Source organism: Panthera tigris, chromosome B3 (genome assembly GCF_018350195.1).
Source record: "Panthera tigris isolate Pti1 chromosome B3, P.tigris_Pti1_mat1.1, whole genome shotgun sequence".
Classification (NCBI taxonomy): domain Eukaryota; kingdom Metazoa; phylum Chordata; class Mammalia; order Carnivora; family Felidae; genus Panthera; species Panthera tigris.
Window position 1 is genome coordinate 41,555,474 of NC_056665.1, and position 12,684 is coordinate 41,568,157.

The 12,684-nt window shown below is 49.6% G+C and overlaps 2 protein-coding genes across 5 annotated transcripts in view; one reads left to right on the plus strand and one right to left on the minus strand.

The window, feature by feature from the left end:
- The window catches only part of APH1B (aph-1 homolog B, gamma-secretase subunit), a 139,619-nt gene that overhangs the window by 23,594 nt on the left and 103,341 nt on the right, over positions 1-12,684 (minus strand). The window lies entirely within an intron of this gene.
- The window catches only part of CA12 (carbonic anhydrase 12), a 51,146-nt gene continuing 45,071 nt past the window's right edge, over positions 6,610-12,684 (plus strand). For all 4 annotated transcript variants that reach the window (XM_007084485.3, XM_007084486.3, XM_007084487.3 and 1 more), the window contains exons 1-2: positions 6,610-6,795; positions 11,865-11,885. In XM_007084485.3, coding sequence (XP_007084547.1) covers positions 6,714-6,795; positions 11,865-11,885 — 103 coding nt within the window. In that variant the 5' untranslated portion in view covers positions 6,610-6,713. The remainder of the gene's footprint in view (positions 6,796-11,864; positions 11,886-12,684) is intronic.

Here is a 12,684-nt window from a genome sequence, read left to right on the forward strand (position 1 = left end):
ACCCGAGAGCCAACTCAACTTGGATGGTCTGTTGAGATGCTCAGTGGCCCTCACCTGTCCATGCCATGAAGCCAGCAATGTTAACTGCACCAGGCTTCCAGCCTACTGAGTCTCTGCCTGGCACTGGGGCCGAAGGAAGGTGGGAGTTGCTTGCCAGTTTTCTTTGAAAGGAAAGGAAATGAGGGATCAGATTATAAATTCCTGCAATTGTAAAAAACAAGGGTATCGAAGCAAGAGGAAATTACTAGCTTATTCTAATAGCATGTGGCATCTCTGAGCTCAGGAGTACCTCCCAGCTCCGAGATTCTAGTGATCAGGCATTTCCCGTGATAAAGTAGTTCTGAGTCTCCTTGATTAAAAGGTATCATTGCTTCTGTAGGAAGGCTGGTGTGTTATGACAAAAGTGACATTCTTTGAGAGGCCAATGTGTAAAATTAGGGGAAAAGAGATGTCTTGAGATCTTCACTCATTCTTCTCTTAGGGTTCATGAAAGTTGGTGTGGTTGCCCAAACCAGGGAAGTTGGTGGGGTTGCCTAAACCAGGAACAATGGGTGAAATAGTCCCCCATCAGCCATTCAAGGCCTTTCTATAGCAGAGAACTACCATTATATGGTGCTCATTATATGCCACTGGGCTAAGTTCTTTACAGGCCTAGCTTATTTTGTTTATTCCTCCTTATTGCTCTTTGGGGTATTCTTACTCTATGGCCCTCATCTCTTTAAAAAGGAAAACAGGAGGGGTGCCTGGGTATCTCAGTTAGTTAAGCATCTGACTCTTGATTTTGGCTCAGGTCATGATCTCACAGTTGTGAGACTGAGCCCTATGTTGAGCTCCGTGCTGAGCATGGAGCCTGCTTGAGACTCTCTCTCTCTCTCTCTCTCTCTCTCTCTCTCCCTTTGCCCCTCTTCCCTTCTCACTCCCTCTATCTCTCAAAAAAAAAAAAAGAAAAAGAAAAAGAAAGAAAGAAGAGAAAAGAAAAGAAAAGGAAAGAAAAGAAAAATAGGCAACTGAAACTCAGAGAGGTTAAGTGACTTGCCCAAGTTCCCATGGGTAGTGAGTGGTGTTGCTGACTTTCAAAACCCAGGTTCATGTGATGCCAAACTCTTTCCCTTATACCATTCGGCCTTCCTAACCCTGGGCGGAAGTTGTCAGAATTGATATGAGGACTATTCACTTTTGGTGAATAGTCCAGGATCTGGACCAAACCCCCGAGGTTAGAGAAGAGTGGATCCAACCAGCAGGGGTGAAAGGAGATGGATGTGAGAAACCTTAAGCTATTGTAGTCTAATTATATCTCCTAAGCAGTCTCTTGTCGGCTAACCATGGTTTTCAGAATCGTTTGCCTGGAAAGAGGAAACATATTGCACCAAGGTTTATTTTCACTGACAATGCGTACTTTCCTTGTGCATAGAATTTTAAATTACTGTCATTTTGTTATTAATCATGCAGAGTGCTTTATAAAAGTCCTGATGACAAGCCATTATTTCCCACTTGACAGAAGCAACAGCTGAAGGATTCAGCGGACAAGTAGCTGGACCAGAGTCACAAGTTGCCATGGTAACTGGTGGCAAGGGCTGAATGAGAACTTAGGGTCCCTTGTTGGAATCCAGTTTTCATTTTCTTTGGTAAACCAAGGCCGAGATCAAAACAATATCTTTTGTTTCAAGCCCTCTCTTAGGAATATCGTGTTTGTCGAGTACTTTCACTTGGTTTTCCGACGTACTTTCACATCTATGGTCTCATCCCACACTCGAAACCCTCTGTGTGGCTAGACGTTCTTACTTCCACTTACAGATCAGAAAACTGAGGCCTATGCTGGACAAGAGATCTGCTATAAGCCCAGAGCTCATTCCTGGCAAAGCCATGAGTCCAGCATTCTTTCCTGTGGGTCACTCTATCCTGTGACGCTCCTGCCTGAAAGTGAGCAGGGTAGCTAGGGTTCACACAGAGGCTATGACTCCAAGCCACAGCTTCACAAGTGAAGAAGCCCATGTGAATAAAGCTACAAAAGTGACTGCATTTTCAAAGACCTAGACACTTGCACCAGGATCAAGGGGTCTGTGCAAGTCTTGGCCCAGAAGTCTCCTCAGCTATTACCCAGTCAAAGGAAAACCTGTGGCTTTTTCCTTCCTTCTTCCTTTCCTTTCCTCCCTCCCCTTCCTTCCTCCCTTCCTCCTTTCCTTCCTTCCCTCTTTCCTTCCTTCCTTTTCTTTCCTTGTCCTTCCTTGTCCTTCCTTCCTCCCTCCCTCCCTTCCTCCCTTCCTTCCTTCCTTTCCCTCTGCCTTCCTCCATACTCCCTTTCCTTGGTTCATTATATAACAAGTCCATTAATATAACAAGTAACTAGGCAGTCGGGCTCATATTCTCATTTGCTGGAGAGACGTGTCATATCAAAGCTCTGTGGTCTCAGGTTCCTCGTATCACATTTTGGCAGATGTGCTATGTGTTGATCAGAGTGCAGGGGCTCTCAGTAACCCCATGGGGGTCAGGGAGGACACAGCCACGGCCCATGCTGGGCATTCTGGCACATTGTGCCCCTAATCCACAAATAAATGATCAAAGCATCTAAAAAATGAAAGAATCCTCATCCTACAAGGATATAAAGTATCCCCATCTAAGGTATTTGTTAGGGGAGCCGTGAAAAGAGCCTGCCTGGGTCTTGGAGACAGAGAATCGTCTGGTTGAGGATTCAGTTTCTGCCACCCAACAGCCTCGTTCAAGGAAAGGAGTTAACCTTGCCAAGCCTCAGATTCCTTATCTGTGAAATGGCAATCCTAACACTATCCCCACAAGCTGTTGTAAGAATAAAGTGCCATGCACAGTGCCAAACAGTGGGTACTCACTAAATGTTAGTCCTCTGCCCACTAGTCCTTTCGTTAGCCCCATAAACAAGTCATTCCCAGCTGAGTAACACTGTTTGTTTGTTTGTTTGTTTGTTTGTTTTTAAGTAGGCTTCACGCTCAGCCTGGGGCCCAGCACAGGCCTTGAACCCAAGGACCCTGAGATGAAGACCTGACCTGAGATCAAGAGCCAGATGCCTAACCGACTGAGCCACCTGGGCAACCCTGAGTGACACTATGTGAAAAGTTAGTTAATACCTTAGGAAATCAAATTCTTTTTTTTTCCTTAAAAAAATTTTTTTTTAATGTTTACTTATTTAGAGAGAGAGAGAGAGAGTCAAAGTACGAATGGGGGAAGGGCAGAGAGAGAGGGAGACACAGAATCCAAAGCAGGCTCCAGGCTCTGAGCTGTCAGCACAGAGTCCAACGCGGGGCTCGAACTCACAAACTATGAGATCATGACCTGAGCCGAAGTCGGACGCTTCACCGACTGAGCCACCCAGGTGCCCCAGGAAATCAAACTCTTTATACTGGAATGCTTATGGCTACACATTAGCTTATGTATGGACAAACGATGCCAGCTCTGGGAAAGAAGAGATTGGTATTAGCAGTGTGCTTCAGAGGTTTTATGAAGTCAAAGAATCTAATTCTTATATGGATGATGTCTTCCCTCATTGCCCCAGGCAGAGTGGTTCCCGTCTGGTTATACATCAACCTTCCATCACACTTATTCCAATCTGATATAGTTGTTTATGAGGTTGTTTTACGTTTCCACACTCTCCAAGAGCAAGGAGGACGCCTAGCACAGCGCCTAGCATACAGAGGGTGAATGAATGAACAGAAAAGTTTCCACTCGCCCTCATTCCAGCCATATATCATTTCTGTTAGTCACCCAGGGACCAGGATTACAACCTGCACTATACAGAGGAGGAAACTGAAGTTTCAAGAGGTTGTACCACTGTCAAGGCCATTCGGTAAGTAGTGATGGGGCAGGCACTTCAGCCCAGACCCCCCGACACCAAATCTCGAGCTCCTTTGCCCCACACTTCTCTGCCCCTTGACTCAGCAGCCTCGCCCTCTCGTCAATTCAGATGGCGACATTATACAGGAGCTCCTCACCCTGGAGCCTTCTGCCTGGGCATGTTGTTTGGTGGCCAGCTGCCACATTTTGTGTGCCACAGGTCCGTTTTCCACCTTAACCCATTGAGTAATGGATTATTTATTGGCGGATGACAGCCCCATCTGATGATGGCAAAGCGAGCCCGTGCGTGTCCAGTTACGCAGGCTTCAGGGAGCCTCTGGCAGGGAAGGCTCCCAGAGTTGGGAACTTAAGCTGGTTAGGTTTGTGCTGTTTGTTGGGGAGCGAGGGGGTGCTTGATGTTCAGCTTTAATACTTCAGAAATTTGGTCACTCCATCCATTCCTGCTTGCTTTTCCCCCTTTCTGATCCCCTAAACTTAAAAAAAAAAAAAATCACTCAAAGCAGGGCAATTGGATCTTAGTTGATATTCCCAATTCTCTTTTGATTGCTATCCATTCTTTACTAATTAACCACATCTCTATTCTAGACATGCAGTGAACATCCCAGCCCTCTCCTTTCTCTGCACCAAACCCACTTCACAATCTTGCCTTACTCTTCTATTAAATTCCCCCTCTTTTCTAAACCCGTCCACCTTGATCTCAGAGGATCCTTGGAGAAGACTTAGAGATGCATGTTCAAGGAGAAATTGAACTTAATGTTTAGCCAGACATAATGGGAAAACACCTGAACTGAGAGTAACGAAATGTGTGTGCATGGCCCAGGGTACCTTTAAGTCGTTGTGAGACGTGGGGTGAATGATTTCATCTGCACAGGTTCAGTGTGTGCATCTCTGAACCTGCAACAGCTCTTCCCTATCTCTTGTGTCCTTCAAGTACATTTAATCTTCTAAAGCCCTTGATGACAAATCGGAGGCAGGAATGTCTTAAGAACTGTAAGTGAACTGTTCACTCGCTGCTCTGGAGCTTAGTCAAGGCTCTTTATCAAGATTTGCAGGCAGAAAAGGTCATCCTTAAGCCTGCTGTGGTCTGGAAGTGCCGGTAACAAGATTGTCTTTGTAGCTACTTCCTTACAAAGACTTCAGGGCTCTTGATTAATGCAAACAGTAGCTGAGCTGCTGGGGACAGAACAGTAGCACCCCTTCTAATGTGGGTGGCATGTGCTTGCTGGTGACTGTCAGCACAGAAGCTGCTCTTCTCTCCAAAACCTGCATGGACAAGTGGTTTCCCTGGTCACTGAGGCCAGCCTGAGAGTCCACATAGGCTGAGAGTCAGCACAGACCGGAGAGATGGGAGGCTGGTCAGGCTGCTGTGGCCAAGAGAAGAGGGCAGGATGGGCCAAGTCACAAAAGCAGGGGTCGTGTACCAGGGCCGGTGGGTGCCCTTCAGCAGACCATGTGGTCTGTACAGCGTCTATAGGCAGCTGGAGCCAAGAGAACAGGCAAGGTCGCAGAGCAGGAAGGAAATTGAGCCCAGCACGAGGAGCAGTGCAGACATGGAGATGGCCCGGGGAAGCCAAAAGAACAAATGACAAGGATGTGGGAACGGCAAGTGGCAGTAACAGCAGGAGGAAGATGTATCGAGGCAGCAGGTTAGTAAGACTTTTGACTTAACAAATGAACATGGACTAAATACAAAGGGGAATCAGAACCATGAGTATGTGACTAGATGTATGTATACACATACTTAAAAGAATACAGGGGTGCCTGCGTGGCTCAGTCAGTGAAGCACGGGACTCTTGATTTCAGCTCAGGTCATGATCTCCAGTCATGAGACTGAGCCCCATGTCCAGCTAGCGCTGGGCATGAAGCCTGCTGAAGCTTCTCTCTCTCTCCTCCCTCTGCCCCTCTCCTGCTTGAGCTTTCTCTCTCTCTCTCTCAAAAAAAAAAAAAAAAAAAAAAAAAAAAAGAATATAGATATGTGAGAAAAATGGGCAGAAATGAGCAACAGGTGATGATAATATGCATTGGAAGCAGAACTCAGACATTGATGCATGATGCAAAATGCCTAGTACAGTGCCTGACACATAGAAGGTACTCAATAAATAATCGAAGTCTTTTTCTACCCCACAGAAGGGACACCCCGCCCCCCAGCTTCGTAGAGAACGGATTGGTACTACGAACGAATATGAGCCTTGTCTACTTAACATGTTACTAGGGAAAGTCTAATTGCTTCCTAAAGCTGTTCACTGCCCACCCTATTTACCTATTCTTAATTAATTAATTTCTTTGTGTGCAAATTCAAAAGCAGGCTGCACTGCACAACCTGCGGAAATTCTGAATTGGAGTGCAGCCCCTTTGCTGTCCTTTCCAGTCCCTGATGTGTGTGCCCGGTCCAGGCAGGCACGCAACTGGGCGTCCCGAAGGAGGCACTTGTCCCTATGGCATTATACTCAGGGCGCTTCTCACTTAAGGGCAGCCACAGATCAAGGCGGTGACCAGTGGAGCCAGTCCCCAGCCGCACCCGTCCCGGCGGGCCCGAGGCAGGCGGCTCTCGACCCACACCTGCCGGCTGCTCCCAACGAGCCCTGGATTCCCGGGTCAGCGCTGCCCCGCGGAGCGCGGCTCGAGTCAGGCTACAACTCACCTCGCAGCCCCGGGCACCAGACCTCCCGTAGGCAGGGCGTTCTCCCCCCCACCCCACCCCAGCACGATGACATCATGTGTTTGGGGCTGAGTCGCTCCTTAAAAGCAGCCCGCGGGGAGCCCGGAGCCCGAAGAGCAGACGTGCTCGCAAGGCGGTGGGGCTTCGCGCACGCGGTCCCCAGCGCGGAGAGCCCGGGAGGGGACGGAGCGGGAGCCCAGGCTGCGCCCCCGCCGCGCCCCGGCAGCCAGCGATGCCCCGCAGCCTGCAAGCCGCCGCCGTCCTCCTGCTCCTGTGCTTAAACCAACAGCCTGCCGGCCCGGCCCCGCTCCACGGTAAAGTGCCTGCCTCTTCTTTCCTCCCGGTCCCAGGAGCTCAGCTACACCTGGACGGAGGGTTTCCTGCAGGGCTCTCTCTCTCTCTCATGCTAAAGCAAAATCATTGCGGGGGAGCCGGGAAGGACATGCATACTTTCAAACGCGTGTTTTTAAGACAATCTAGAAAATGCGTTTTGGGAAATTCGTTTTCTTTTGGAAGGCACGACCTGTTGCGGTTGGGGGAAGCATGTCGTCTTCGGATTGAAAGATGTTTTGTGTGTTCTTTGAGCTCCCGCCAGCTCGGCAGGGGCGGCTTGGGAACTTGCTGAAGGGAGGAGAAAGGGAACCGGGATTTAAGGTACTGTGCCTCGGTCCACGTGCAGATGGCAGAGAAGTGAGTGTGGCCTTCTGGGCTGCGTGGTTACCAGGAGGGGTTTGCCGCGTCCCAGTTGCAGAACCTTCCACAGTGGAGGATGCTTTTCTTTGGAGGAGAGACTCTCTACCATGACGTTTTACCTCCAAGTCTAAGGGATGATGCATCCCATCCTTAATCACTGTTTTTCTCCAGAAGGCTCCACTATCCTGAAGGGAAGTGTGTGTGCACTCAGGAGAGCATACACACATCATTTCTGAGTGTAATTAGGGCCCTTAACCCCGAAGGGCTGGAGGCTGAGGGTGCCCAATGGGATGACAGGAGACGGGGAGGACCTGAACTGCAGGCTCAGGTCAAGGCAGTGAGTTTGGGTGAGCAGCCAAAGTCAAGGTTAGTTCATCCTTAGGAACAAACAGCAGGACTCCAACCTGTCCCCTGCCTCTCCAGCTGCCGGCAGAGCACTTTTCTTGAGGGTAGATGGTGACATTTGTGGAAACTTCTGGGTGGCTAACCGATGGTGGCTCCTGCCCTTGACAGAGTCTGTCCCAAGTTGTAGGGGCATTTGTAGGTGCCTGGTTCCTGGACCGAGATTAGGGTGAAACATTTATAGGAGGCCTGAAAGTGACTATGATGGCTGGAAATGGTTCCTCCCCTACTAGGCAGTGGTCATGGGACATTGGACCTCCTCTGTAGCATGCAAGCTCCAACCCTCCTCCTCTCCTGGAGGTCACTATGCCCGTGGGGCAGGGCAGGAGGAAGGTCTGGGGAGCTGGCCTGTTGCAGCTTTGGCATTACTCTTAATTCAACTCAAATCCGCTGGCTGGCAAGATAGGCTTGATATTATTTCCCCTATCTGGCCCACGAGAAATAGAAGGTGGGTGGGAGAAAGGGGTTATTTAAAAGTGGAAATTAATTTTTACAGTTGCAGACTTTGACATATATTCCCCTCTCAAGAAAGCTGCACCAAGACCTCAAGTTTTGCTAGAAATCTCCCTTGTAGTTCCAAGCTGCTCAAGACGGGAGAGAAACAGTCATTTATTGGCTCGCCTTCCAGAAAGCCTGTTACTCCCCTCACTCTGGGGCAGCTCCTCCTCCCTGCTGTCTCTTCCCCTGTCTCCCTGCCCTCCCCTCCTCTTCTTCCCCTCTTCTCCGTGCCCTCCCTCTTCCTTTCCTTTCCCTCCTCCTTTGCCTTGCTTCCCTCCCCATTCTCCAAGTTGGGGCAGGGGAAGCTTGAAGTAAAAAAATTCACTTTCATCCCACACTGAGTAGCCAGCCTGCCTACCCCCCAGAGTTGAAGAACACGGGTTTTATTCTGCTATTCCTCATGCAGGTTTCTTGGCTATTTAACTGCCTTGGGGGACAAGGTCAAAGCAAACGTCACTGAGACGTAGAGTGTCAGTATTAACCCAAGGTTGGGAATGGAGGGGGGTGAAACTAGGTAAAGAGGTCGGAGTGTGGTCTGCCCTCCCCCTGGAGCACTTAAACTTCCAGCGTTTGGCACTGGTGAATGTCTGAAAAAAATGACTTGAGTCGGGAAGGAGGGAATGTAATAAAGTGAGGTCAAGTGTCTTCTGGAGAAAACCTTGGAATTTTTAGTTGCTTTGGGGGAACATTTCAATGAATTCTGCAGAGCCTGCTCTGTCTGAACCTGGCATAGAAAGCTAGACAGTCTCTGGCCTCCCCAACGACAGTTACTCAGAGAAGGTTCTAACACCCAGGACAGGGAGCAGGCGGGCCCTGAACCCTTGGCCTGGATCCTTATCCATACTACTTCCTCAGTGAGCCCTCAGGGCATTCTCCCTGCCCAGTACAGAGTAGGCCTGCAGGTTCTAACAGGCACTGAGCTGAGCCTCCAACATCTAACAGAAAAGATCACCTTTCCAGGAAGGGGAAAATTTTCCTTCTGGAAGAGCCTGCTCCCTCAGGAAGCCTCTGAAATGTGGCTGAAGGAGCCTTGGCCTGGCCTGCCTCCTGTGTATGGTCAGGTGAGTCTGTTAAGACTCCTGCCCCTAGGGGTGCCTGGGTGGCTCAGTTGGTTAAGTGTCCAACTTCAACTCAGGTCATAATCTCGTGGTTCGTGAGTTCGAGCCCCGCATCAGGCTCTGTGCTGACAGCTCGGAGCCTGGAGCCTGCTTCGGATTCTGTGTCTTCCTCTCTCTCGGCACCCCCACCCCCTCCCCCCACCCCCAGCTAGTACTCTGTCTCTCTCTCTCTCAAAAAAAATAAACATTAAAAAAAAAAAAAGACTCCTGCCCCTAAAGCTAGAGGCGAGGAACCAGGAGGTGCTACTTGCAGATAAAGCAAACACACACACACACACATTTCCTTTAGAAAGTCTTCCTAAGGTTAATTTTGAGCTGAAGATGGACCAGGCTGGGCCTTGACCTTCATCTGAAACCCCCTCCCCCTTAGACTACTCTCCCCTTCATTTTATCATGCTTCCTCTCCCCAGCCTCCAGCTCCTGAGTCTTTCCAGAGACTGCCATTTGTATCTTGGTCTTAAGGACCAGGCAGGCCTGCTCGGGGAGAGGAGGGTGGGAACGTTTACTCTGGATGCTGCTGCTTTTTAAAGACCGAGTCCTTGGTCCTGCGAGGCTTTACGGTCCCAGATGTCCACTCTATACCACTGGTCCCTGAGCTTTCCAAAGTATCACACAGATGCTTCATCAGAGGAAGAGCTACAACAGTAGGGAAAACCCCAGCGTGGCCAGCTTTGGGGAGGAGAGCGGAAGGTGCGGAAGACTGGGGCTATGATTTGATTTGGGGCAGGTGCAATTCAACTTCTGGACAAGGCAGGACTGCTCACGGGCAGCAGCTGTGTTTCTGGTGGTCTCCAGGCTCACCGCAGTGGCCCGTCTCTCCGGGTTAGGGGCGAGGATAAACTCCCCGGTTACTTGTGAACTTCTAGATCCTGAGCTTCCAAGTGCGCTGCCCAGCCTAAGTGGCAGTCTTTCTTCTGTCTCTGAAATCCATGATTGTATTTTAATAATGAACCCCTCAGGCAAAACCGCTGAAGGAAAATGTTCAGCAAAGAGGGTTGAGGTCTTCTGTAGCTTGGTTCCACGGCAATGCCTCCTTTGTTCCTTTGCAGTGTTGTTTCAGTAAAAGGTCCAGCGGTACACTTGGGGGTAGTGTACAAGTTCGGTTTCCCCATGGTTCTGAGTGTCTTCATCTAACTCTTAATTCAGGGAAGGTTAATCTTAGGACTGTTAACTCCTATGGGGTCCAGAGCAGGTTTTAGAGGGTCTGTGGACCTCTGGAAATTAACTGTATGTGAAATCTTGTGTGTCCAAGCCTACAGGCATTTTTTGGGGAAGAGGTCCTTAGGTACTCATCGGATATTCTAAGAGATCTGAACACCCCCTTCTTTCCCACACTACAGATTGAGAAGGAGACTCAACAATTTCCAAACTTTTTTTTAAGTTTATTTATTTTGAGAGAGAGGGGGAAGGGAGAGAATGAGCAAGAGAGGGACAGAGAGAGGGGGAGACAAAGCATCCAAAGCAGGCTCCGTGCCGACAGCAGAGAGCCTGATGCGGCACTCGAACTCACAAACTGTGAAGTCACGCCCTGAGCCGAGCTCAAGAGTCGGACACTTAACCAAATGCGCCACCCAAGCGCACCCTCCCTTTTTTAAAAAACTCTTTTAGCTTTGCAAAATCACCATTGGCTTGAGTAGAAAATGGCCAGTTGTGCTAAGTGAGCAGATTGCTGGTCAGTTAAAGCTTTACTGCAAATCAATTCCCAGGAGAGAAAGGAGCCGTGAGAGCCTCTTCCGACTATACCCCGTGGGCCCAGAATGATGGAGGCCTCCAGAGAAGCCAGGAGAGGCACTTAGGATTTAGAGAGTCCCTCTCCCTGGCGGTGTCCCCTGAGACACCCTGAGTCTCGATTCAGGGTCTCTGTGTCCTTCTGGAGGTGACGAGGGAGGTGTCAGGCGGGGTACTAAAAGTGCCGCCCAGCAGCCTCTTTTCCCAAACTGTGTTTTGACGTGGGAACAGAGGACTTCTACCTGTGAAGGGCGTGGAGCGGGAGGGGGTAGGCGGCTTCCATTATATTCCCGGCAGAACTTCTCCACGTTCTTACCGCCCCTGGCCTTCTAACGCAGGTGAGGGTGGCAGCTTCCTCCACGAAGAACATGCCTTTTGAGATGACTTTTCTCCTCTTTATGCACGGAGGTGAACCGCTCTCCAGGGTATGCTGTTCAGTGGGAAGGAGCAAGATGCAGACCCACGTTTCCAGTATGCGGACGTTTGTGTGCAAAGGGGGAGAAAGAACGTGATTACATGTGTGTGCGTAGTCAGACCGTGAAAATGTTCTCATCAACTATAAAACTGGCTGTCTCTAATGGAAGCAGGGAGAGCGGGTGGGAGGAGGAGCTTTCACTGGTACCTTTCGGGAGCTTTTGGGTTTTGAGCCTTGTGAATTTTATTACGTATTCAGAAAAATAAAATTTGGCTTAAGATCTGGGAGGCTTCTAATCAAGAAGCCCCCTCCCTGATCCTTGAGCCCCTGCCCGAACCCATGGCCTTGTGCCTCCCTCTGGAGCACGGTGACTCTGGGAACCGGTTGTGCTGACACCGACTCCAATGACGTCTTACGCCTGGGTGTCCACCTCCTTTGTGACCGCACCCGTTTCAAAATAAAATCTCTAGTTTTCTCCAGCTTGCTCAAGTTCAGTTGCACTTACTTTGCCTTGTTTTGTTCTTTGCAGGATCCAAGTGGAGCTATTTTGGTAAGTAGAGATCTTGCATACTTTTTTATTTTTGAGGAGATGGATGGCTGTATTTAATGAGAAAGCCAGAAACTCCACCATCTGTGGAGGTGACAGTGGGGGTTGAGAAGAGCAACTCTGCTATCATTAAAAGGGGGTACCCCGGCTTCTGTAAAGGACGGTTCCACCCAGGTTCCACGCAGCACTTTCTCCAAGCCGAGGAGCCTGCTCTGTGCACGTAAACTGTGAATCCCAGCGTTAAGGTTTCCAGCTTCCTGCAAGGATTTCTACCAAACCTCCCAGGTGAATGTGCCCGGGTTACCTCCAGACTGCAAGGGCCTTGGCTAGGAGAGAGACCTTCTCCTCTGGAGGACATTTATTCTCCAAAAAACAAAGAACAAAGGGCTCCTTTCTGGAAGTTTGGCTCAGGCCCCAGGAGTTAAGCTGTCAGTGTGCCTAGGATTAACTTCTTGTTGCCATGTTTGTAAACAAGCATAGTTCAGGGGTAGTGACAGTTAGTCCTTCGTGAAAGAGGGATGCCTGCCTTGTGCATGAGGAGAGAGAGGGACATTGAGTAAGCAATGGGGTTTCTGCGGGATTGGCTCAAGAATGACATTAGCCACTTCTGGCGGGCCTGCAAGGTTAGCAGCCTGAAATCAGCCCAGCTGCTGTGTCGCAATGAGCTGGAAATTTGGTCGTCAGCTGGGGTGGGAATGGAGGCCAAGTAGCAGGTCCACTGACAAGCACAGGAATGTTAATAATGTCTTGTTAGGGACGGTCACAAGCAATGGGCAAGATGGACTGGTATAGTGAGGAGGCT